The following is a 27,256-nucleotide window of genomic DNA, read 5'->3' on the forward strand; positions in this document are numbered from 1 at the left end:
GGAGAAGAAGGGACTTTTATTGTGGATTAGATTCAGTTTTATAGCTGACTTCACTGGAATCGCTCCTCCACTCGTCAGAAGAAACAGAGCAAAGATTAGTTCATTTACTCTTGCCCCAAAACTGATGATCTACAGTGAATATCAAAGTCATTAAAGGAGCCCGTGGACAGATTCGTCGCATGTTGTCGAGGTGAGGTTTAACGTTACGTGACTCTGCAGCTCTGTGGGGTAGTTTTGCCTGTAATCTCTGTTGCTGTGACCTCTGAGAAGACATAATTCAGCTCTTTTAGTATCTACATCAGGTAATAAAGCATCAAGGCAGCCGGGTTATGCTATAGTTACTTTCAAAAGAGTTGTGTTTGCGGGTCATGCAGGTCATTCGTGATTATCATGCTCACTAATTTCTCTTTCACAGAGTCATAAACTGATATGAAACTGCTATCCTGAAGCATAATTAACTGTGATCTCTTTAGTTTTAGAGTGCCCTTGAACTCCATTTAAAGCTAAAAATGAAAGGATTATCTCTCCTAAAAATTAAAATAGTCATAATGCGCTGTCCATCATGCTCTTCAAATCCGTACGACTTTCTTTCTCAGCATGTCCTTTTCATTACAATTACTCTTTTTACATATTCCAGGAAAGGGTTATTTTACCATTTTTTTTATATGTAACGTTACTAATATAGTATTTATTAACATTATCATTTGTTTTATTTCATTATTTTTTTTTAATTTCATTTATTTTTATAATAATTATTTTGTTTTCATTCTAAATTTAGTTCATTTTGTTATTTGTTTTTTTATTGTTATTATGAGCTTCATTTTTTATAGCAGTTTTAGTCATTTTAGTACTTATTTTATTTTTATTTAATTTATTTTAATTTTTTTATATTTTTATTTTACTGTATTTTAGCCTTAGTTTAGTTTATGAAAACTGTTTTTAATAGTTTTAGTTATTAATAACAACACTGTTTCAGGGTTTTTTGCAGTAAGCAGTAAATCCAAATGCAGCTTATGGTTATGTAAATGCATACACAACATTCTTAATTTTTTTTAAAGAGTGTGCATGTGTGTGTGAAAAAGACCGGATAAATAATGTAACAAAAAGGTAGGGGGGAAAGCTGTTTACTGAGCTGAATGTGTAGAGGGGTTAGGAGCCCACTGCGAACACAATGCAATGTAAACATGAATGCTGCTTTTGCTTAAGCAGCTTTCCTGCAATAACTGTTTCCTGGTGTTCATGTAAACCAGTGATTCTCAATCTTTTTTTACTTCAAGGCCCCCCGTTGTCCACAACAATATTCAAAAGCCCCATGACTTTTCCAGTTGTTTGGATGAGGATTAAAGACAAGGATTTATGAAAATATTTTTACACACAATTAGAGCTGCACGATTCTGGATAAATTGAGAATCACAATTTTATTTACTTTAAAATAGAGATCACGACTCGATTCTGAACAGACTACTAAACAAAAAAACTTAATTTACTAGAAGTTATGACAAAATTTGAATTGCTGCAGTCTATTAAAAAACAAAAAAAAGTCTATTTAAAAGCTTAAAGGAGCTGTATGTAAGAAATCTATTTCAATTAATCATAAAATTGCCCTGATGTGTCACTAGACATTAAGAAATCATGTTCATTTCAAATACTTATATCACTGACAACAGTAGTATGGCTAGGATATTGTCATTTAAAAAGTGGACTTGCAGCCCTCAACTGATGTTGATGTTGTCATCTTGTGTTTTGGCCTGAGCGCCTCCCTCCACCTATCGACCAATCACGAAGTCAGTAGTGTTTCGGGATCCGGGTTGCCAGCTTTGCTCTAACCTAACCTACCCTAACTCTAGTCGGATAAAAATGTCTAACGTTACTAAATCAAAAAGACCTCGTTATAATTCAGAAATTCGTTGTAACAAAGTCCGAAATAAAACCAGAATTTGTATAGGAGATGCTTTTGAAAGATGGAGGCGGCTGAAAACGGAGAAGAATTTGAACACAGACGCCAACGTTGCTAATTTTCTCCTAGACAGGTAAGATTCATCTATGCTTGGCTAACTTGTCCTGGATGTCAATGGACATTTCATATATTCATGACAGTCGAACAAAGTTATGCGTGTTCAAGCAACGTAACGTTAGCTCACATGGACGTATGCATTTGCAATGCATTATAGGAGCCCGTTTCTCTGTCATTATGCTGAGACGCTGATGAAAACATTAGCACGCCCATTATGGCAATTTGAAACGTAATTGAGACAAGCCTAACTTTTCCTCAGAAAAAATTATTCGTCATTCGTTCTTCACGTATATCGTGGACTAAGTTACACATGCTGCAAGTTGACCTGTATGACCATTGCTAATGTAATTTAGTTACTCTAACAATATTTTCTGATGGGACTGAAAACAACCCTGTGATAGCCATTGGTGATATTGAATTTGTCCCGTGTTATAATTTCTGTGGCAAATGTTTATTCTGTTTTTAGCCTATAATATGACAAAAACTTTAGCACTTGTAAATCGAGGTTTTTTTTTCGTATTGAAAAATAAGGAAGTATTATTTTGTTGTTTAAGTCTATATGTTTTTTTGTTTTGTTTTACTATTATCCTTTTTTTTTCCTCAGATTTTTTTTTAATTGTAATTGTATTTATATGTTCAAAATAAAGAAATCAAATCAAATTAAATATCAAATCATATAAACTTTTATCCTAGTACTTTTGTAATAATTGGAATTATTTTAACAGAAATCTGATATTTGGAAGGTTCAAAGGTTTAATAGACATAGCCGAATCATTGTCATTGATGAATGAGTTCACAAGGGGGTTTGAATCGAGATTGCGATCTTTTAACGATTAATCATGCAGTTCTACTCACAATTTCTCCCCGATAAAATATTTTAGAGCTTGGCATTACAAAAAAAAAAAAAAAAAAAATATATATATATATATATATATATATATATATATATATATATATATATATATATATATATATATATTTATAACATAAAATGTCACTGAAGACAAAAATAAAAAATGTAATTGCAAAATATCTTTTTCAAAAAAAGTCACAATTGCGAAAAAAATAAAGTCAGATTTGTAAGATATAAACTCTCAATTGCGAATTTATATCTCACAATTCTGACATTATAACTCGCATTTGCGAGTTTATATTTTGCAATAGTGAGGAAAAAAGGCAGAATTGTGTGAGAGATTTTTTTTTTTTAATTCTGTGGCGGAAACAAGCTTCCATAAAATGCCCAGGGGGTTATAAGATTTTATTAATGTACATTACCTTTTCAGGTCTAGAAATATATCTCATAATATCAGGTTTTTCAAGACTGTGGGCACCCTGAATCTTCAAAGTAAAAACAGTTGTTGAGGGGTGAATTTAAATTAGAATTATTTTTAGCTTATTCTAATGCTTGTCTTGATTTGAACGATTTAAATAGTGAATGGGGACTGAAGCTGTGTATTTCCATATAAGCAGTGTAAAAGTAGTTCATATGACATACACACAGTATTCGGTATTGTAGCTTTGTGTGAGGAACAGCGAAATTTAATCTTGACATCCAAATAGCAGCTTGCACATTCTTCTAAACTTCTCTTGTTTTCACTGGAAGGAAAAATTGTCCTTTGACGTCATTGTTAGATATTCGTTCTGTATATTCAATGGCTTGAGTAATGATGAAAAACGAACAGAGAACTGCACAACTATATAAGACTACAGTGGGGGAAAAATCAACTTAATTTCGCATGACTTGAAACAACTTTTTCTTTTTTTTCTTTTTTTAAGAGGAAGCTAGTATCAAAAGTACGGGAAGGAAGGCCACTGGATTCAGTGTGTGTGTTTATTTATAGGTTGATTGTTTTGCTAAACCAGAAAACCCAGGTATTGAAACCCGGCACCCTGGTTGGATGAGGTCCCACGCCATATTTGCTCTGCATTTTCTAGGATGTAGACGAAGTCTTTTAAAGCTTTAGTAATACCACACATCTATTGGGCGATATGTTAATGTGTACAAAAAAAAAAGTATAATATGACTTGTTGTGTTTGTTTGCTTGGTTTATTGTATTTATATGATGTTTTTATTTTTGTAATTTAATTTTTGTCATGAAAATAGCCTTAAATAAATAAAACTATCTGTCATCTATTGGGTAAAATATATCTCTTGTAGACGGGTGTAAAGTACTTTGATTTGGATCTGTATGTACTGTAAGTGCACTAGCAGGTCAGGGTAACACAACACTATACCTCGTTGTCTGTGTGACTGTGACTCTTTCAGATAAAAGCATCTAAAATGTCTCTCTTTAGACTGTCTGTGTTTCACAAACTCACTCTAGGCTGACTCCCCCAGTGTAAAGTGACTCATTTCACTGATAAGGACAGACCTAAAGTTGGGAATAATTTGGATACAGTATATAAGCTACTGGGCTTCAAAAACACCTAGAGCAAATATATAAAGGATTTAACTCTTGTGTGATTATGATACTTATCAGGCCTATAAAAAATTCAACCTCAAATGATGTTTTGGGTTACAAATGAACTAGCCATATTGCAATATGGTTTGAGTATTTCATCATACCGTTAACCATGTTGGTTCCTTAAATAAAGACTAGGGCTTTTATAAACTGATGTGTTAGTTTCACTCACAACTTGGTTATTCTCAAATGAATGTTTGCCATTGAAGTTTTGTTTCATTTTGATTTTAATCTCTGGCATCTGGCTCAAACCAGTTTTCACTCTTTTCTGATGCATTTTGTTTCTCTTTAGTCAGGTCTGAATCCTCTTAGGGTAAATCTCACAAAGAAATGTCCAGGTCACGTTTCACCAAAAAATCGAAAGAAGAATTTAATTATTTTTGCATTTAAATGATATTTCCCCTTCTTTCTCATTACTGTAATATGAAAAGTATAAGATACAACATTATTGATAGCTTGATGCATTTTTTAAATTAAAATCAGAAATCAAATTCACAAAAAATGCTAAAATGATATACAGTGGTGGTCAGAATTAATGGCACCCCTGGTAAATATGATCAAAAATGGCTGTAAAAAAGTAAATCTGCATTGTTTATCCTTTTGATCCTTCATTAAAAAAATACGCAAAAATCTAACCTTTCATCAAAGTAAAAGAATTGAAAGTGGGGAGGAAATTACATTATGAAATAAATGTTTTTCTCCAAAACACGTCGGCCACAATTATTGGCACCCCTAGAATTTTTTAGGGTAAAATATCTCTGAAGTATATTCCCATTAATATTTACCTTTATTTAGCACACCAGGGTGACTAAGAACATGAAATTGTCTAGCTATGACTTCTTGTTTCACAGGAGTTTAAATATGACGAATACACAGGCCAAATTTCTTTAATCATCCATCACAATGAGTAAAACCAAAGAATATAGTTCTGATGTGCATCAAAAGATTGTTGAGCTTCACAAAATAGAGAGTGGCTGTGAGAAAATAGCTAAAGAATTGAAAATCCCCATTTTGACCATCAGGGCAATAATTAAAAAGTTATAATCAACTAAAGATGTTACAAATCTGCCAGGAAGAGGACGTGTGTCTATATTGTCTTAATGCACGGTGAGGAGGAAAGTTTGAGTGGCCAAAGACTCTCCAAGGATCACAGATGGAGAATTGCAGAGATTACTTGAGTCTTGGGGGATCAGAAAGCCTAAAAAAAATTATCAAACAACCCCTACATCCCCACATGTTGTTTGGGAGGGTTTCAAGAAAAACAAATATGTCGTGGGCCTATTTGTTTGCTGGAGGTCCTGGACATCTTGTTCAGATACATGGTATTATGGATTCTAGCAAATACCATAAAAAATCAAAACCTGACAGCCTCTGCTAGAAATCTTATAATGGGCCGTGGCTGGATCTTCCATCAGGACAACGGTCCAAAACAAACATCAAAATCAACACAAAAATGGGTAACTGAGCACAAAATGAAGCTTCTTCCATGCCCGTCCCAGTCTCCTAAACTGAACCCTTTAGAAAATGAGTGGGGTGAACTGAACAGAAGCAGCACCAACATGAACTTGTGAATCTGAAGGATCTGGAGAGATTCTGTATGGAGGAATGGGCTCTGATCTCTTGTCATTTATTCTCCAAACTCATCAGGCATTATAGAAGACTGAGATCTCTTATCTTGGCAAAAGGAGATTGCAAATAGTATTTAATAACAGGGGTGCCAATAATTATGGCCAGCGTGTTTTGGAGAAAAGCATTTATTTTATAATGTGATTTCCCCCCACTTTCAATTCTTTTACTTCAATGAAAGGTTCGATTTTTGCGCATTTTTTGAATGAAAGATCAAAAGGATAAACAATGCAGATTTATGTTTTAATGCCGTTTTTGATCATATTTACCAGGGGTGCCATTCATTCTGACCACCACTGTATAAATACTGTAAAATCATTTTTAAACATTACAATAAGTTTAGCTATTACAGTAGTTGTAATGAAAATGTCACAATGCAAAAAAAATCATAATAGTCCTAAAAATAGGCTCTATTTTATCAGTATCAAGTCGGGATGAAATGTACGGATGGTGGTAAAATTAGTGAAATAGAGCAAAAACAGACAGTTGAGAGGGTATTCATTGATGTCATTTTCCCGTCCCCTCAGCTGGACTGAGTGGCAAAACGTCCTGCAATATGACTGGGTTTAATAGTGGAAACTGTGAAAACTAGAGGGAAGTAAACGATTATCTTCTGAAATTAAAGGCAGCTGGACTCAACATCGTTCCTTAAGGTGATGATACACATGCAGGGCAACTTTTCGAGCAATGTTGCTGAGCAACGTCAACAGGCAACCAGATGAGACACAGGGCCCACGACCGATCTAAATTATCCAGATAGAAATGTATTGCCCGTTTTCAATGGGAAAGTGCCCAAGCAACAATCGCTCGGCAAGATTGCCCAGCAACATTGCTCAAAAAGTTGCCGTGTATCATCACCTTTAGAACAAACTAAAGAACAAGGGGGACTTAAATATATTTTGTAGAAACTTTTAAAGTTATCTTCTGGATAACTGTCAGCTGTCGCCGTCAGGCAGACGATACAAACTTACTTTGTAAGGAAAACTGTGCTTGTCTAACATTATCCAAACATCCCTCTTTGTAGAACACAAAGCTCATCTTAATGAATGTTTTTAATAAACGTTGACAAAAACTACAGTTTGACTATACAGAATATAAGATGGTAAATATTTAATTGAGTGGTCAATACTAGGGTGTAACCTAAGTTTACACCAAAATCCAACATGTCTGAACTCCGAATCCACATTTCTCTGCCTGGATTCCAGTTGTTTCTGCGAATTGCAGCGATCCATTTGATTCACTTTTCTGTAGCTTTCAGCAGTAGAATGATAGAAAAAAAGAAAGCTCAGATTGCTTGTTGAATCCATTTGAACACAGTCAATCGTGAAGCTCTTTCCCATTCTAGATGCGTTTTGATTTGATATTGCTAAACTGTATCATTTGTAATATTAAAATTAAGAACTCAATCAGGGGATTTTTTGCCCCCATCCCTCAAATTTTTGTCCCTGCTTATGATAATACAAATTTACAAAATACAAAAAGAAACGGCAGCAGCACGTTAACCTGTTTCACATTGCAAACCATCTCTGAAGTGTAGTCCACCACACACAACTTTTTCACACTTGATCTGTTGACCGATGCATTTTGTGAAATGCGACTGAAATGGTTGCTCTGGTTAAACTCTCTCTTACAGTCGAGTTCAGATCTGCATAGATCCAATCAACAACTGGTGGACAGACCCTACAGTTTCTCTTTTCGATCTACTTCGAATGTGTTTATCATTGCAGGGTGTTCTCTTTTGCAATTGATGTGATTTGTTTGATCAACTGTGTAATTCACAACTTCTGGCTAACCAAACAAAACCAACATTCAACATTAGACCTGTTTGCTGTTGTGAAATTTTGAAATACACTATGAGTCAACTGCTGTTGAGTTGCTCTTTGTACCTCATCTTTACCTCTGCACTGAAGTTGGTATATTGTACTACTAACGCTGTTGAACACTAGTTCATGTTGCACCCTTCACATTCATTTGCGTACTTTCCTGTTTTATGACCTGCCAATAAGAAGGTAACGGGGTCTAAACATCATAACGATCAGTAATGATTGACCAAATCCTCGTCCTTTATTCATGAACTTAGTGTTGAAAAGGTCTTTGATATAATCACTTTTTACATAATGATTAAGGCATAAACAAGTTAGTATAATTGCCATTGAAATGAACATATTTAACACTCAGGCAGTTTCTCATTCTCATCTCTTTCTCACCCCTCCCTTTCCCCCCCATAATTTGTCTGCTATTTATATTTATGGAAACAAGTACATATCACTTAATTGAAGTCCTTACAGTTCAACATTGTAAAAAGCTGTTCTTTGAACATCAATAAAGTTAAATCACTTACGTACTGTCCATAACTCAAGCACAGGTTTGCATTGCGTTGTCATTCTGACGGTTGAGGACTTATCCTGGCCATATTTTGTGCAAAGAAATCCAAACCCATTAGGACCATTACAATTTTTTGCGTTGTGACTTCAGACAAATTGTAATTATTTTCTGCTGTTATGTTATCAAGAGAAAATGTGCACAAGAAAAAAATAAATTCTGCAAAATTTGCTGTCTTTAGCCTGTTTGCATTCATTTGGCGTTTTCCCATTAAAATTGTGTAATTACGTCATCCTTAAAAAAAACTAATTGTCAAACTGGTGTACCGCTCAAAAAACCCCAAATTGATACAGTGAAAAATGTTTGGAATATAGATTTCGTCAGGCTGTTTCATTGTGTATAAAGTCCAAATAGATTTAACACGAGCGTAAACTATACCAAGAAACTGATAGCAGTAACTTATGTATGTGGACATTTAATTGTTTAAACCTTTTTTTCCAAACTAGAAGTATCGACATAGAATTGATGTTCAACATAAAAAGATCTACGCGTGTCTACGCATGCAAAACTGTATCAGTAATTAGCATTTCCATCAGCTAAAAGTAAATATATTTGATGCATAACCATTTTTTTGTGCAAAAATCCAGTATAGTTTTGATTTGATATTTACCACAACTTAAATGCATTGTTGCAAGTAAAACAAAAAATTCATTACATTATTACATTAACTTAATATTGTGTGTAATTTAAACTTACATTTTTTTTTTTTTAAGTTGTGGTAACTTTAAGTAGCTTCGGAAATTTGGCAGTTGATTTTTAGTTCCCAGCATGCTTTGCATACGACTGGATAAGGAAAATAAATGTTGAAATTAAGTGTAATTTTATTTGTATTTAGTGAAGGGAAACCCCTGTTAGTATTTGTTGCTGTTATGTTTGACATTTAAAAGAGTTTCTTTAATATTGAAGTTACCATTGTGCTAAAGAGCAGACTAAACACTATTTTGACTCAACAAATTTACTTGCTAAACAAATTACATTTATATAACTTATTAGTATACTAAATACGTTACATGCGCTATGCTATCTGTGGCATTTAACCAAAAGATAAGATGTGATAAGATTAATTGGTTCCAGGGCTGCAAATTATTCAAATTTCACAAATGATTAATTTCCTCTAACTCAGTGTAGTTTTTAAATTATCCAGATAGAAATGTATTGCCCGTTTTCAATGGGAAAGTGCCCAAGCAACAATCGCTCGGCAAGATTGCCCAGCAACATTGCTCAAAAAGTTGCCGTGTATCATCACCTTTAGAACAAACTAAAGAACAAGGGGGACTTAAATATATTTTGTAGAAACTTTTAAAGTTATCTTCTGGATAACTGTCAGCTGTCGCCGTCAGGCAGACGATACAAACTTACTTTGTAAGGAAAACTGTGCTTGTCTAACATTATCCAAACATCCCTCTTTGTAGAACACAAAGCTCATCTTAATGAATGTTTTTAATAAACGTTGACAAAAACTACAGTTTGACTATACAGAATATAAGATGGTAAATATTTAATTGAGTGGTCAATACTAGGGTGTAACCTAAGTTTACACCAAAATCCAACATGTCTGAACTCCGAATCCACATTTCTCTGCCTGGATTCCAGTTGTTTCTGCGAATTGCAGCGATCCATTTGATTCACTTTTCTGTAGCTTTCAGCAGTAGAATGATAGAAAAAAAGAAAGCTCAGATTGCTTGTTGAATCCATTTGAACACAGTCAATCGTGAAGCTCTTTCCCATTCTAGATGCGTTTTGATTTGATATTGCTAAACTGTATCATTTGTAATATTAAAATTAAGAACTCAATCAGGGGATTTTTTGCCCCCATCCCTCAAATTTTTGTCCCTGCTTATGATAATACAAATTTACAAAATACAAAAAGAAACGGCAGCAGCACGTTAACCTGTTTCACATTGCAAACCATCTCTGAAGTGTAGTCCACCACACACAACTTTTTCACACTTGATCTGTTGACCGATGCATTTTGTGAAATGCGACTGAAATGGTTGCTCTGGTTAAACTCTCTCTTACAGTCGAGTTCAGATCTGCATAGATCCAATCAACAACTGGTGGACAGACCCTACAGTTTCTCTTTTCGATCTACTTCGAATGTGTTTATCATTGCAGGGTGTTCTCTTTTGCAATTGATGTGATTTGTTTGATCAACTGTGTAATTCACAACTTCTGGCTAACCAAACAAAACCAACATTCAACATTAGACCTGTTTGCTGTTGTGAAATTTTGAAATACACTATGAGTCAACTGCTGTTGAGTTGCTCTTTGTACCTCATCTTTACCTCTGCACTGAAGTTGGTATATTGTACTACTAACGCTGTTGAACACTAGTTCATGTTGCACCCTTCACATTCATTTGCGTACTTTCCTGTTTTATGACCTGCCAATAAGAAGGTAACGGGGTCTAAACATCATAACGATCAGTAATGATTGACCAAATCCTCGTCCTTTATTCATGAACTTAGTGTTGAAAAGGTCTTTGATATAATCACTTTTTACATAATGATTAAGGCATAAACAAGTTAGTATAATTGCCATTGAAATGAACATATTTAACACTCAGGCAGTTTCTCATTCTCATCTCTTTCTCACCCCTCCCTTTCCCCCCCATAATTTGTCTGCTATTTATATTTATGGAAACAAGTACATATCACTTAATTGAAGTCCTTACAGTTCAACATTGTAAAAAGCTGTTCTTTGAACATCAATAAAGTTAAATCACTTACGTACTGTCCATAACTCAAGCACAGGTTTGCATTGCGTTGTCATTCTGACGGTTGAGGACTTATCCTGGCCATATTTTGTGCAAAGAAATCCAAACCCATTAGGACCATTACAATTTTTTGCGTTGTGACTTCAGACAAATTGTAATTATTTTCTGCTGTTATGTTATCAAGAGAAAATGTGCACAAGAAAAAAATAAATTCTGCAAAATTTGCTGTCTTTAGCCTGTTTGCATTCATTTGGCGTTTTCCCATTAAAATTGTGTAATTACGTCATCCTTAAAAAAAACTAATTGTCAAACTGGTGTACCGCTCAAAAAACCCCAAATTGATACAGTGAAAAATGTTTGGAATATAGATTTCGTCAGGCTGTTTCATTGTGTATAAAGTCCAAATAGATTTAACACGAGCGTAAACTATACCAAGAAACTGATAGCAGTAACTTATGTATGTGGACATTTAATTGTTTAAACCTTTTTTTCCAAACTAGAAGTATCGACATAGAATTGATGTTCAACATAAAAAGATCTACGCGTGTCTACGCATGCAAAACTGTATCAGTAATTAGCATTTCCATCAGCTAAAAGTAAATATATTTGATGCATAACCATTTTTTTGTGCAAAAATCCAGTATAGTTTTGATTTGATATTTACCACAACTTAAATGCATTGTTGCAAGTAAAACAAAAAATTCATTACATTATTACATTAACTTAATATTGTGTGTAATTTAAACTTACATTTTTTTTTTTTTAAGTTGTGGTAACTTTAAGTAGCTTCGGAAATTTGGCAGTTGATTTTTAGTTCCCAGCATGCTTTGCATACGACTGGATAAGGAAAATAAATGTTGAAATTAAGTGTAATTTTATTTGTATTTAGTGAAGGGAAACCCCTGTTAGTATTTGTTGCTGTTATGTTTGACATTTAAAAGAGTTTCTTTAATATTGAAGTTACCATTGTGCTAAAGAGCAGACTAAACACTATTTTGACTCAACAAATTTACTTGCTAAACAAATTACATTTATATAACTTATTAGTATACTAAATACGTTACATGCGCTATGCTATCTGTGGCATTTAACCAAAAGATAAGATGTGATAAGATTAATTGGTTCCAGGGCTGCAAATTATTCAAATTTCACAAATGATTAATTTCCTCTAACTCAGTGTAGTTTGTTGGTCAAATGTAATTTTATTTAAGGTTGTTTTGTTATAGCTCAAAAAGATTGATGCAAAGTGTTGCATTTTGTGTTATTAAAATAGTTTTTGATGATTGTTGTTCAAAAATGTGTAAAATAGTCATAATACAGAATGAGTAGTTTGTGCAAACTTTTTACTGGCACTATAGTGAGCAAGAGGGGATTAAGACAAACGTTTTTTTCAGGCACCAGGCTTTGTGGGTGTGGATAAAACCTTGTGATTGGATTAATGGCAGAAGAGGGAAATGAAAGGCAGATGAGAGGTCACATGACAAGTGTGACCATGCACACACTATACTCCTGCTGTTCCTGAACACTATCACTGTCGGGCTGCACTTTACACGCTCACTGCACCTGTATGTCAGAGGATAGTAAGAAGAGAGGACTGACAGGAATTGCTTGCACATTTTTGTGGTTTCCAGTTGCCACACAAAAAGATACTTTGATAAGGAACAAAGGAAGCCAACTGAGAGAGTTGACAGATTTAGCTTGGGTGAGTTATTTCTTTAAAAGTTCACCATTGGACATCATTGAATTTTTATTTTGGTTTTGGTTTTGTCAGTCAAATTATTTGTACCAAAAAATTTAATGGCAGAAACAAATGAATGCAATATTTAGTTAATATTGTGTCGTGTTTACAAGCTATCCATAGTATCTCAAACTCTAATACCATGGTACTAAATTATTTTCTATATTAAATACCATGCTATAGTAATTTAAAGAATCTAAAAAATAGTACTACCAAGATACATGTCCAGAAAACTATGGTTGTAGTAGTACCATGTACTACCAAAAAATGACTACCATCTGTATAAGCCGGGCGGTCACATGATGTGTTTTACTTCTTGACCACAGTGCACATTGTCTGGCCTCTCAGCTCTGTGATTATGAAGACAGGATTCAAGCAGACATTTATTTTTTGAGTGTACTTTGTGACTTGTTTTCTCAGTTGACCTCGTTTGGTCTTTGAATCTGAGCTGAATCTGAGGGGAAATTACATTCCAGACTTGTAAAAGACTAGCCAAGTGTCTGTTTAGGCAAACAAGAACACGCTGACTAATGCTTAGTGCAGATCGTGTAGATAATCATCTTCATTAGTCTGATGTGCGTCTTGTACTGCCATCTCGGATGTGTGTTTGATCCCTGAGGCTGTCCCAAACCTTTAGGAAAGCATGTTTGCAGCTCAAATGGAAAAAGTAATTGTTTTATAGAGGCATGTATTAGATTATCTGGATGATGTTGTCTAAGTGAATAGCCTGGGGTTGTTGGGACATTCGATTAGTGAAGGTCTTCTGTATCTGTTATTCCTTTCTCAGCATTTGATCACTTTTCAGGAATTGAAAATAACCAGGGGCTTCACTTAATACACCGTAAGTGACCCTGAGAAGGATCTTGGCGTTATATACATATGTATGTATGTTATGTATGTATGTACTTATGCATGTATGCATGTATGTAGGTATGTATGTATATACTTACTTATTTATGTATGTATGTATGTACTTATGCATGTATGTATGTATGTAGAACTGACTTTTCATGGGTTAGTTCAACCAAAAAAAGTTAGTTCATTAACTTTTATCTTTGAAAACACAAATGAAGATATTTTTAATGAAACTTTTGAGATTTCTGACCCTAAATATAAAGATGTATGTCCCTCGTATAAAACGATTGTGCCTCCTCAGAAAACCACTCAATTGGTATGGATTACTTTTACGACGTCTTTCTGAACTTTTTGAAGCGTAAAGGTTTTAGTGGAATGGACTTTCAGTGGAGGGACCGAAATCTCTCAGGTTTCATTAAAAAAAATCTTAATTTGTGTTTCAAAGAAGAATGAAAGTCTTACGGGTTTGAACGACACAGTCAATGGTGGCAGAATTTCCATTTTTGGGTGAACTATCCCTTTAATATATCCACTACATTTCACTGATGCACTAGTTAATTAAAAGTCTTAACAAAAATGGCTCAGTTTGGTTTGATATTTTGTATAATGCAGTGACAATATATACATGATATTTACAAGTGTCTAAATACTTTTTACTACCTCTGCTACTGTAGGCTATTTTTGGCTGTTTATTTGAACCTGTTGATCAGGATCCTTTAGATTATCCTTACGACTGATTTCATAGTATCAAGCTTTCATATATCCCTAAACGTACCAGCTGGAAAGCTACTTTCATGATCCTGGAACACTTGAAATGTTTGTTTAACTCCGCTACAGTATGTTCTGCTCCTTGCTTTTTCATTTAGCAGAATAGTCATCTCATATACTTAACTGTTTTGTTGTATTATACTCGAGAGCTGTCAGACACATGACTTGAATCTGTAAGAATTGTTTGTGCTCTGATCTCTCCCCAGCACCTCTGTGCAGTAAGAGAAGTATGTCACATCCACACGTTCATCAAGAGGACCACACCATGGCACCCGACAGCACACACTCTCACGGGGACCATATGACGCCCGACGCAGGTCATGGGCATCACATGATGATGGTGAGACTACCTGCAATTCATTAAGCCTGAGTGTCAGTATATCAGTTCACTTGATAAAAATCCATCTTAGCTTTAAACAAAGATGTGATCATGTTATCATCATTTGAAGCTGTTGTTCAATGGAAGTAAGACTGCTTCTGCATGTTATTAGAATTGCTTTATTCATTATGGGCAAAGATAGGTTGAAAACTGATTCTTTGATTCATTATACTTTCAGCAAATGACCTTCTACTTTGGATACAAAAATGTGGAGCTGCTATTCGCTGGGCTGGTCATCAACACCCCAGGAGGTAAGACGCTCTGGGTTTTGTTTTGAAATGGCCGCTATTAAACTAACATATGAATTGTTAACTACTTGTGAATATAAATTGGAATGAATATACATATGAATTGGCCCTATATTTGTTTCCCCCAAATTCCATTTTATGTTCCCCAAATTCAGTGTTTCTGTTGTTATATTAATACAGTGGTAATCAAATACATGCATTAAACTTTAACAATTTATTGAATCTTTTAAAATGTAATCAAATGAAATTTGAAGGATTCCTTTAATATTTTGGCAAACAAAATCGGCAAAGTTAAGAGGATGAGAAATGGTGGTATTCCTTCGAAAAATAATGTTTGAGTATGTGTAGTAGACAAAACTGCACACAAAGACGCAGAACAGGTAGACTTCATATTTAAATAGCAGTCTTTCTGCGCATTAATATTCACAGACACAATCTGAGACTCTCTTGGACTGGATTCTGTGATTCCGTCCATGTTTTCCGCATCACAGAAATCATAGGGTCCTACTATCAGGAGCAGCTTTTTAAGAAATAGTTCACGTGAAAAATAAAAATTAAAATTCTTACCCTCATGTTGTTCCAAACCTGTATGACTTGCGTTCTTCTGTGGATATGTCAAAATAACATATATTTTGAGAAATGTCATTGTTTTGTTTTTTTCATTCAATGTAAGTGAGTGGGCTCCAATGTTGTTTGGTTCACAATGTTCCTCAATATATCTATTATCTTTCTATTGTCTTTATATCTTTTTCAAGGCTGTTTCAGTGCAGCAATTTGCAGTGACAAAACAATAACAGTGTTATCCAGTTAAATTAGCATTTTCGTTTTATGCATTTTATGCAAATGAGCATTGACTTGATGCGCCAATTGAGAGTTTAAATCAACAGTACAGTGACTTGCTGACCTCCAATGAATCACTTTGACCTTAGAGGTGACCTGAAACTAGAAACTGAAACAAAAACAAAACCTGTCACTGGATATTCCTTCAGAATACTTGTGAATAATGTCATTAGATCCTCTTTTACTGTTAAGGGCAAGTGTACTGGTTGTACAGGATTTACTAGATTGTACTAGTTTTATTAAGCTCAGCTGATTTATCTTAATTATGAGAACAAAACAAGATTTTCTAACCATGAAGTCGAGATTACACTGGGATAGTAAGATGGAAGTAACACACAATGTAAGGTTTCTTATATATGTTAAAGGGGGGAAAACAAATTCATTTTATTTTATAATGTTCTCTGAGGTCTTATAATAAAACAACTTATGTTATCAATAATTGTACACCAAAAACATCCTAATTTAGAAGTAAAAAGCTATTTTCTATCCTGTATTGAACCCTCTCTTTCAAACACTCCATTTTGATGGGCGTTTCGCATTCAAGATTTGGAAGTAAACGCCCACTTATATGATTGGGCAACAGTTTTGCATATTCAAATAATTTTCAACATTCCATTACACGTGTGGAAACTTACGATGTTGAAAAATATCTTAAAACATTTGCCAACAATGTGAAACATTTATGCGTACTACATGCTTTATAAGTCTTGGTTGTGGCAAATAATGTTTAAGTACTCAGAGTTACCACTTATCTGATAATCCATAAAAAATCGGATGAATGCCTAAGCAAAGGAAAGAACAGCAAATCACAACTATTCAGTTTGACTGCGACGCTACAGTATAAATACTCAGAACATATCAAACCCTGCATCAGACAAAGCAATAGTGAAACATGGTGAAAACACTGTTACTCACACTTGTGTGTTGCGACATTATCAGATCCAAGAGCCCATAGTTGTCACAGCATCATCTTTTATTTTCAGTCTCTCTGAAAAGCCTGCGTCGAACTGTGTCTTGTTTAAAAACGAATCCACAGTAAAATGAAACGAACGGTGTCTTACTGACATGACATTTAAAAATAAAGTTCATCCACGCTTTCTTAATGTTAGGATTACAAGGATAGCAATGCAGTGTGTTTTTTCACAACTTGGCACTTCAAAACGTCTTGTAATCAGAGGCATCTCTATCGTTTTGTTGCTTGATCTTGTGTTTGGGTCTCATATTTTCTTCGACATGACGCACGCGAATTGGTGGGCGGGGCTAAATGATGAGGCAATGATGTAGAATTAGCTGTCGATCATCTTCCGCAAAGGTGGTTTTTCATTGCACTCTGACGTAATAATGTGACAAATTACAAAACTAGTCATTTTCTGAGTTGTTTTTGGACTAACGAGGAAGTTTGGAGTTCTGTAACTTACAGGATTTTTTTTTATAGAACAATGACCAATGTCAAGATCAATGACAATTTGATTTCTCAATTCCTGACCACTTTCTTCATCCTTGTCTTTAGAGATGGTAGGTGCTTGCATCGGTGTGTTATTGCTGGCTATGCTCTACGAGGGTCTGAAGATCGGCCGTGAGGTCCTGTTGAGAAGGAATCAGGTGAACGTGCGCTACAACTCCATGCCTGTCCCAGGAGCTGATGGCACCGTTCTCATGGAGACACATAAAACAGTCGGGTCAGTGAAATGAGTACTCAAGCTTTCAGGAGGTCAATGCGTAATCAGAGCCTATTTTCACACCGCAAGCCTTAGTGCTCAATTATCATTATTCCTCAGATTAAATGAGGCAAATATCAGATCCTAGTGTGAAAAGATCATGGATGAAAAGAAGTCACGCAGTGGCTGTCATGCGGAAGTAAACGCTGATGACAATAAACTTAGCGATTGCACATTTATTTATAGTGTGATCTGCTGCTGAATCCAGCGAATTTATGCGCAAGCAATATAAAAAACAAAGACGAGGACATGAAAAATAGAGAGCAGAGTTGTTAAACGTTTATGATACGAGCCCTCATGTTTTGCTTATGTATAGAGCTATCACTATAATACTTCTGAGCTCTGACATCACTATCCTTCCTCTGAATACCTTTCGCAACTGCCTTGATAACTTCGGGTACAGTCTTTGAAGTGACTCCCATGAGCGCAGAATTGTGACGAATGTTGATCTAGAGTTCCGATGTGACTGTTCAGACTGAGTTCGCATTGCAAAACATCTGACCTGAATCAGATTTAGCACCACATATTTAAGTGGCACAAATCGGAATTGAAAAGATCAGATTCCATGCGGTTTGTGCTGTTCACACTGTCATGAGAAAAACAGAGACACGCGAGCAAAAAAATCGGATTTGGAGCACATTTACCTGCATCATAACTAGAATGATAGTTTACTATCTTATTGAACCTTCCTGGTCTTATTCTGAATGGTTCATCAGTGCACAATAATTTTTGTCTTCATAATCTCTCGTAAAAGTACAGCAGTTATCAGATGTGCCCTTTTCAATCTTCATTATGATATGGAATGGCCGCCTTGCACATTCTAAGCAATCCTGATTCAACACCCTACATGTTTCACTTGAATTACATATGACATAATGAATTTTAAATGGGTCGCAAATGCAATTTCATGTTTATTAGCCAGTGCTATTGAGTTTTCTGAGGACAGGCTAGCACCTCCTAGCACCACTGTTTGAAAACCTCTGGTTTGCAGACCTCTATCTCTGAGTGAAAACACTGTTTTTAGAAGTATTTTTCTTTCATCATCGTTGTTTGAGTGACGAGGTCAGTGAAAATCAGCCTTTAGCCTGTTTACACTGATTTAATCATCCCTTGTATGTATTCATTACCACATGAGTGACCTCTAAGAGGTAAACATGCATCTTCTTGGGTTTCTTCACACTGATGACCTGACATTTGTAATCCCATAATAAGGTCAACACCTGATCCTGTTCTCTTCTCCAGCCAGAAAATGATGAGTCTCGCACACTTCATCCAGACGCTTCTTCACATCATCCAAGTGGTGGTCAGTTACTTCCTCATGCTGGTGTTCATGACGTACAACGGTTACCTGTGCATAGCGGTGGCGTTGGGCGCCGGCCTCGGCTACTTCCTGTTCAGCTGGAAGAAGGCAGTAGTGGTGGATATTACAGAACACTGTCATTAACATCTTGTATTGAACCTCAAAACACCCACTGTACAATCCCAGCATGCATCACAGCAACTCTGTGTTTAGAGAACTGTATGATTTAATAGTTCTTGGTAAATATTGGCCAAGTAGCTCTGTTTATTTTAAAGCTCTATTTTGATTTGATTTTGATACAATTTAGCCCCATATTTTCATATCCCAAATGCTCATCGCCACCAATCCCGGTCATTTCCTCTGCAATGTTGAGATATGTGTGCACAGCCTGAAGGTCGCAGTCACATTCATAAACATAAAGGTCAATAGTGTAGCCATGTATGAAGCTCAGCTCACGCAGAAGTCACTTTCAAACCGAGCAGCTTTTAATTGGGCAACGCTGCAAATTATTGTGACCAATCTGCGTGCAATTTTCCAATCATTGAAATGGCTTGATTTTGAATGAAAAAAATTCCCTGTACAATGGAAAATGTGTGGTAAAATTTACCATTGTTCAGTGAATGTTTGCAGTCATTCTAATTGGAATCCACTTGATTGGGAATTTTGCACGAGGGCAAAAGATTTCCATACAGATTTCACAATGGATTCCAAGATTGTCACCACATTGGCCAACAGAAAGCCAATTGTTTTGAAAGACTTCTTTGCGAGAGGTGCTTCATGCATCACTATTCTATTGACCTTAGACTTTTGCTGGTGAAATTTTACTAATGTGACTGTGCCTTAAATGTGACCACACCTTAACAGTCTACCTCCACATAGTCCTGAGATTCACGGGTTACCTTGTTCATTATAATCACATCTGTCATCCACATCTCTTGATATATTTCATGTTTATGAAGGTGCTTCTGGGTGCGATAGAGCCTTATTAAACCCTTTGCCTTAAACGAGGGAACACACACACACCCAAGAGGGTGACCGTAGACGCTAAAATCCAAACTGGATCTAGGCCCAATATACAAGCACCAGTGGCTGGAGGGTGTTTTTGTTTTTTTGATTTTTGGAGGTTGTTATGGCCAAGTGTTTCACATCAATGAAACTACCGCTAATAATCAGTGACCATGGTTTAGACATAAACACTGGACTGAATGATGTTTGCACAAGAAAGAGAGGTTTTGGGACTCTGAGTTTAAAGTCGAACTTTGCTCCCTTTGGAGTGCTTTTAAGTAAATATGGGGAGATTGGTGAAAAATAAATTATATCTGATGCCAGTGTCACCAATTTCATTTTATAATTTATATTTGTAACACTCAACTATGACTGTGTCCTTGTATCAATGTTTTCTAGCAATCTTTATGTAGAACCTTTTGCGTTGACATCTTTTAAATAAAAACTCGTGGCACATTTGTGATGTTGAGCTGATCATGAGCTGTTAAACATATTAAGGTCATCGCTCTGATCGTTACTGGGTCCCAGAATGTGAATGTCAGAATTGATGATAGTTATGCTCCTTAAATGAAAGGGGTGTGCCTTTACATGCGGGACCCATTTCAAGTGCCCAGACATTAAAGTGTCAGAATTGCTTGTGAAAACAAAAGGCTGGAACTGAAGGCTTTCTTACTGACAACAACATATTTGAAACCTGTTGGTGTTATCCAGTAGATTTTTTTTTTTTTAGTTAAAAGCAGAAAAAAAGAAATATTCACATCATATTTTTGCAGCAGGAGCCACTCTGTAGATTTGACTATCTGGGCTTAGTCCTATTGCAAATTTATTTTAATAACAAAATAAGTTTGCATTGTCTTTGATGGGAAACACTTCAAGCTTAAGGGTAGAAGGATTAAACTGTGTTTCAGTGCTGTGACGGTGTTAACATTTCTTAGGCTGTTTACAGTTCAGTCACGTCTGTAGAGTTTGAAATATACACAGTACTGTAATCATGAAGTAAATGATGATGAATAAATCTATGATTTTAAAGATAATTGTTGTGACCACCTCATTTATAAACCAACCTGTTTTTATCTGAAATGTTTGTCCTTGTACTAATAAAAGACGTGAAAAGATACCAATTTCTCCATTCAACTAGCAGACTTTACTCCGAAAAATAGTCCTTTGAAATCAGTTGTCACAAACACAGTTAATCGAACCCAAAATGCATGTGCTTTCAGTCCATTTCAGGTCAGGCGAGATCAAAACAATGTGTGTGAGTGTGTTGCAGATTCTCAAGACCTTATAGTCCATTTTTCAGGTTTGCAAATTGTCAAAACTGAAGGTTTCCAAAAAGTGATGGTAATGTGTTAGGCTTTGGGTGGGGTTTGTATCCGATTCGCTCTTGGATCATCTGCTCCCTGGTTTTCCCGTCCGTGCCGCCACCTGATGCACCGCTCATCTCACTGGATGTGGCTACACCAACTACATCCACCTCATCCCTCTGTTTCTTCCGGCTCTGGACAGACATGGAAAAGTAATGTGGTGATCATAAAAGCAAGATTAATCCTTACACTTGACCATGCTGGTATAACCTGTTTGTTCCAGCAAGGATGGTTGGGATACGATTAATGGTCTGATGAGTTAAATTAGGTGATTTGATCCAGAAACATTTTTTGTTAAGCTGGTTGAAAGTCTCTTCACATCCTGACAGTAATCACTAAGTTAAGTGGTCTAAATGTATATATATTGTCTGTTAAAGGCGTAGGACCATAAAATGTTCGACCAATCACTGTATTCAGTCCGAATGCAATGATACAACGTCCTTCCTGCCTGTCAACCTATGTATTTCCATACCTCCGCGCACCGTACTCGTGCTGTGTCATGCTATAGCAGAGTTAGACAGACGTCAGTCACAGAGCACCACAACCAAAACAGCAGCCGGCTTTTACAGTTCCTCCTGAACCAAACAACAAGCTTTTTTTGACGCTTCTGTTTGCTCCCTGCTGTACGCGTTCATGTGTTTTGGAGACACTCTGAACGGAGGGTGGGATCTTATGCTTTCAAACTATATTGCTAGCCTTTCCGAAAATTGCCTACCCTACCTTTAAATAAAAAAAGTGCTTTTTTAAATAAAAGGGTTATGAAGTTTTTGGGTGATCACAAGGTAATAAACACCATTTCAATGCTACGTCCTATGTAGAATAAACCAGATTTTTCTAGTACATGATTTTAAACATTTGTCTAAAGTAGTATTCAATTCATTTAGGCCAGAGGGGAACTGGCTCCCTTACTGAGCCTGGTTTCTCCTAATATTTGTTTTATCACCATTGTCACCTTTGGCTTGGTCAGTTGAGGTTTAAAAGACAATTCCTTGGTTTTACAGACAAGGCTTAAAGCCTAGTCCCAGACTAAAATGCATGTTTGAGTTGTTTTAAATGAAAGCAGCTTGCACTGTTTTGTCTCAAAATGAACACCAGTAATGTTATTTTTCCTAAGGCACATTTATAAAAGCTACTTAAATGCCCTAATTGAAAAAATAAATAAATAACAATTCTTTCCTTTTCCTTTAATCCTCCCTTGTCTGGTTTATGCTACTCTGAGCAATGCCTGAACTTTTTATTGTAAGCACTTAAGTTCTTGCGTTGTTTTTGCCTCTTCACGATGACTCGCTTAATTTAGTCCTCATTTGTAGTCCTCAAAGGCATCTGCTAAATGTAATGTACTGTAAATGTAATTGAACTAAAGCCTAATCCTGGCTTAATCTGAGCCATTTGTGAAACCAGGCCACTATTCAGCAATACCAGTCTGATTTAACTACTGACATCAGATGAGAAGAAAATTTCTACTGAATTGAGCCAGATAATGACGATAACTTTGCAACATCTACACCATTTTTGAACTGAATTGAATCAATATCGAACTGACTTCTGCTGAATAATAACACTATTGTCTTCTGTGGAGTTTCTTTACAGCTGAAATTGATGAATGTTGACAGTTATTGAACAAAATTGAGCTGAATAAGAACACTATTGTGTTCTGTGGAGCTGAAATCGAATTTGTTTCAATTCATGAATTACAAAAATACTGTTATTGTCCTGTTTATTAATGTGAAGCTGCTCTGAAACAATTGGTGTTGTACAGAGGGCTATATAAATAACTGTTGCTTGACTTTGATGTAAAACGAATTTATCTCTTGGTTGTTTTAATGTACAGTAATTTGTACAGAAAGCATACGGATACAGACAAGTCCTAATTCAATTTACTTAATGATCATTAAGATTTTACCTCCAGCTCTTTCTTCACACTTTCAAACTCCTCCGTGTCATCCAGCTTGAGCTCAAGGCGCGTGGGTTTCCTGCGCAGCATCTTCACATCACCGGTGTGTCGTTGCCTGGAAACATACACTGATATTGGGTTATTGTGGATAAAATGTTGTGTGTTTTGAGTACTGAAAACACACACATTTTATATATATATCACACACATTTTATATATATATATATAGCTGCTCAACTCTTGTTGACATGTTGAGGAAATTACAATCACTAAGTCGATGTGTGCGAGATTGACATTTGTATACATAATACAGACTTGAATAAATATTATTATTTGATGTTGAACATCGTTAAAATTGCATATAATGTCAATTCAGTGAATCGACTTATGCTGGAAACACATAACCATCCTGTTTAGCAGCTACATGCTAATTAGACCAATAGCTTTAAACTCTGTGTCTTATACAGCCACAAACAGCAGGATAATGAACCATGCAGACTGTTGTTAACTTTAGTGAACATGACAGATCAACTACAAACAATTCAAACTGAAAGATAGGACTTTTTCACATCACACCACCACTACTTACCGCAAACACACTCGCTTGATATCGTAGAATGTTTAGTAGGGGATCATGGGAAATGTAGTTAAAGCGCATAGGAGGAAAAACACGATGGAACGATGGTGTGGGTGGGATGGGCTGTTGATCTACTAGTGTTTTATTTATTTTTTACTGTTTACATTTAGTTTAAAAGCCCATAATAAGGAATATAATGGAAGGTTCTGACAACTTACACCATATAGTGATATACACGGTTATGTACGCTCATTTAATCGTCATGTGTTCACTGTGTTTCACTAAAAAGCATGAAAACTAGCCCTACAGAAAACACATCAGCGTAATGTCAAACTAGTGTTTCCACCATAGACTGCATAAAACTCAGTTTTTCCACTCGTGCGGACTGACATATATATCAGTCGCTAGATGTCGCTATTTATTCATGGTAAAAAAGTAAAACAGGCGGATATGACGGAAATACTGTGCGCCGGATAGCAAGCGTCGTGTGGTCGTGTTTGAAGAAAGTACACATTATATTTCATAAAAACAAACTGTTTTTAAAGGACCATATTTGTGCGTTTGTGAAGGCATAAAGGGTGAGGTGCTGGATGTGTTTATTTTTCTTTCATTGCTCATGTTTTAGATAAAATTAGTTTAGTTCCCTGAACACTGCAAAAAGTTCTGTTACAGTGATGCATCATATGGTTTATGTTACTGTATTCAAATACTATGGTGTTTACACGGTACTTCAAAGAATATCACGGTAATACCACAGTACGTTTTTGCTAGTTTAGGAGTATAAGTTATTCAGCCGTCTGACTTTAAATAATGCCTAATATTTTCTATCTTTTGTTGAATGTGTGTATTCCAACAAACACCTATTTTATTATAATATTTTGATGATATTGAATTTGTCAGCAACCAAAGTAAAGGTTAGGTTGGTTGGTATGACGTAGTATTGTCCATATACTATTTGTAACACAAGATATGGTGTCTCAATAAGTATACCTCTGTTTCAGATCAGATATTCTGTGATTGCCTGACAAATATTTGAAACAATGTCGGATGAAGACGAAGTTCCAGTTGTGAAAAGGGCCAGAATCTTCTATGGGAGCCTTGAAGAAAAGGAGAAGGAGCGTCTTAGTCGTCTTAGCCGTGATGGGACGTCTACTAAAGATGCTGTTAAAGCTGGCATTGAGTCTGGACATATTAATATCTCCAGTGGTAAGAATGATATTTAAAAGCAGCTCTGTTCTGGATAGCGAATGTTAGTGTTTGGACAACAGGAGTCGAACCCAACCCTCAAACCACTAAAATCTTGAAATATAATTTTGCCCAAGTGTTTTAACCCTGTAAAACCGACTGTATCATATTTGATGCATACATTTCCAAGGCCTCTAATTAATCAACATGATCAAAACAGTTGTACACCTTCTATTACATGCCTTTCCCTGTGATTGATAGTTCATACTTTTTCTAAATTCTAAAATGTCCATTTTCAAGTCTTGGTACATGTCTTTATATTATAATTTCAAAATGAACATTTACTGGACTAAAGCACCTTAAGTTAACTTGATTATTCATACATCATGTTTTAGAAAAATCATGTTTAAATGTGAGTATCAACTCTGATACATCAGGCTTTTGAGGGTTTGTTTATTTGTTCATCTCTCCATCAACACGGTCTTGGGTTGCATTATATGTTTTGTCCCCCACAAATAAAACTAAACACTTAAATTTCATCTTACTAAGACATATTATTGGGAGATATAGTGTGACGACTGATATTTATATGCAGTTTATGTAAGTAGTCTGCTGTACTTTTATAAAGATCTCTTTGATTTACAATACAAGCTATCAGAATTTCATTGGACTTTTTGGCCATTATATAAATATCAACAACTGCACCAAATTGCATATTTTTTGTTTTATTTGTTTTTTCCTCAAGTGTGAGCTCTATGTTTTCATTATATCATAGGATATGAGCCATAAAAGCCTCTATCAAACATGATACAGAACATAAAATACATTTGCAAACAATTTTTAGGTTCACTTTTATGTTTTGTCTGAAGGTTCCATTAAAAAAAAAAAGAAAAAAGTCAGACTTTTATTTTATGTCAAGCTTTACAGGGTTATTATGACAGGAAGTTAAGTTTGTTCGCTCTTTAGTAGTGTGATTTATTTATTTATTTCTCTCCTCAGGTGAGTCCATGGAGATGGAGGAGCGCGTGAGTGAGCGTCAGGCTGAAGTGCTGGCAGAGTTTGAGCGCAGAAAAAGAGCCAGACAAATCACAGTCTCCACTGATGATGTGGAGGTCAAGGCCTGCCTCCGAGCTCTTGGCGAGCCAATCACGCTGTTCGGGGAGGGGCCTGCGGACAGACGAGAGAGGTGGGTGACTTTTGTATAAAGCTCTGCTGCTTATTCTTGCTAAGAACTTCCCTCTTAGACAGGAAGACCAGACATTAGATCATCTGACTTACAATAAAAAAAAAAAAGTGGTTATTAGCCATTTTGCATTTTGTTTGCATAATAGAACATTAAAGGACAAGTTCGGTATTTTACACTTAAAGCCCTGTTTTCAGATTGTTTCTGATGAAATATAACGGTTAAGATTAAAATTTGGGCACATGCTGCTGGCCCGAGAAGCTGTTTTACCATTCGTTGTAAAACTGTGGACCTATTTTTCCAAACGCCTCACACCCGTACATTCTTCCGTTGAGAGCTTGAATAATAGACACTCCAGCCCAGTTGGTGGCGGAGTAATACCGTACCTCACAGCAAATCCAATACAAGTCAATGGAGTTGGACAAAAACTACGATAACACCTGTTGGAAAGCATCTTTTGCAGCGATTTTTTTTCACGTTTTTGTAAACGAAATGTAGGAAGGATTGTTCCAGTGCACCTATGCAGCTATTGTGTAGGTGGGGGGGGGGGGGGGTGCTACCACAGAAGCCGAAAATTTTCGGGCCAGCAGCATGTGTCCAAATTTCAATCTTAACCGTTCTATTTCATCAGAAACGATCTGAAAACAGGGCTTTAAGTGTAAAATACCGAACTTGTCCTTTAAGTATAAGTGGTGGTCAGTCACACTACACTTTTCGTTCTATTGACTTCCATTCATACGTATGTGAATGTGTCAGACTGCAAACACAAGCTCATGTGAAAAGTTCTGCTTTTTGCTGCATTCCAAAGTTAAAGTTTGGTGAACTCTGACCTGCGAATTCGCATCACTTAAAGATGTGACCAGTAGAAAATCAGTACGTTACGGCGTGACCTCTTGGCTTAAAAAAAAAAAATATATATATATATATATATATATATATATATATATATATATGTATATGTATATGTTTATCAGCTAACTACTATTAACTCAATCAAATAAA

General features: G+C 35.7%; 3 protein-coding genes across 5 annotated transcripts in view; 2 read left to right on the forward strand and 1 right to left on the reverse strand.

Annotated features, from left to right (window-relative positions):
• slc31a1 (solute carrier family 31 member 1) lies at positions 1–21,160 on the forward strand. Of its 2 annotated transcripts, none has more exons than XM_081366161.1 (5): positions 1–190; positions 14,768–14,901; positions 15,119–15,191; positions 17,539–17,707; positions 18,989–21,077. In XM_081366161.1, the coding sequence occupies exons 2-5, from the start codon at positions 14,791–14,793 to the stop codon at positions 19,188–19,190; spliced, it is 555 nt and encodes a 184-aa protein (XP_081222287.1). In that variant the 5' UTR covers positions 1–190; positions 14,768–14,790; the 3' UTR covers positions 19,191–21,077. The 2 variants fall into 2 exon arrangements, with proteins under 2 accessions (XP_081222287.1, XP_081222288.1); XM_081366162.1 differs by lacking the exon at positions 1–190 and adding an exon at positions 12,664–12,902 and having other exon boundaries at positions 18,989–21,160.
• cdc26 (cell division cycle 26 homolog) lies at positions 20,811–24,292 on the reverse strand. The gene is made up of 3 exons (XM_081366164.1): positions 23,899–24,292; positions 23,319–23,424; positions 20,811–21,549 (listed from the first exon to the last, which is right to left on the reverse strand). Exons 2-3 carry the CDS (start codon positions 23,397–23,399, stop codon positions 21,364–21,366), a joined length of 267 nt encoding a protein of 88 aa, XP_081222290.1. The 5' UTR covers positions 23,400–23,424; positions 23,899–24,292; the 3' UTR covers positions 20,811–21,363.
• The window catches only part of prpf4 (pre-mRNA splicing tri-snRNP complex factor PRPF4), an 8,585-nt gene continuing 5,287 nt past the window's right edge, over positions 23,959–27,256 (forward strand). The window contains exons 1-3 of one of the 2 annotated variants that reach the window (XM_081366159.1): positions 23,959–24,464; positions 24,888–25,092; positions 26,071–26,257. In XM_081366159.1, coding sequence (XP_081222285.1) covers positions 24,927–25,092; positions 26,071–26,257 — 353 coding nt within the window. In that variant the 5' untranslated portion in view covers positions 23,959–24,464; positions 24,888–24,926. The remainder of the gene's footprint in view (positions 24,465–24,887; positions 25,093–26,070; positions 26,258–27,256) is intronic. The other variant, XM_081366160.1, reaches the window with a different exon arrangement.

This window comes from Scardinius erythrophthalmus, assembly GCF_964197995.2.
Source record: "Scardinius erythrophthalmus genome assembly, chromosome: 5".
NCBI classification, from domain to species: Eukaryota; Metazoa; Chordata; class Actinopteri; order Cypriniformes; family Leuciscidae; genus Scardinius; species Scardinius erythrophthalmus.

Excerpts from the sequence above, each read along its gene's own strand:
- cdc26 (XM_081366164.1), bottom strand. The coding sequence starts at position 23,399 with ATGCTGCGCAGGAAACCCACGCGCCTTGAGCTCAAGCTGGATGACACG. Across the intron at positions 21,550-23,318 it reads GTGTGAAGAAAGAGCTGGAG|AGCCGGAAGAAACAGAGGGA; the intron begins GTAAAATCTTAA and ends ATGTCTGTCCAG.
- slc31a1 (XM_081366161.1), top strand. The coding sequence starts at position 14,791 with ATGTCACATCCACACGTTCATCAAGAGGACCACACCATGGCACCCGAC. Across the intron at positions 14,902-15,118 it reads ATGGGCATCACATGATGATG|CAAATGACCTTCTACTTTGG; the intron begins GTGAGACTACCT and ends TTATACTTTCAG. Across the intron at positions 15,192-17,538 it reads GGTCATCAACACCCCAGGAG|AGATGGTAGGTGCTTGCATC; the intron begins GTAAGACGCTCT and ends CCTTGTCTTTAG.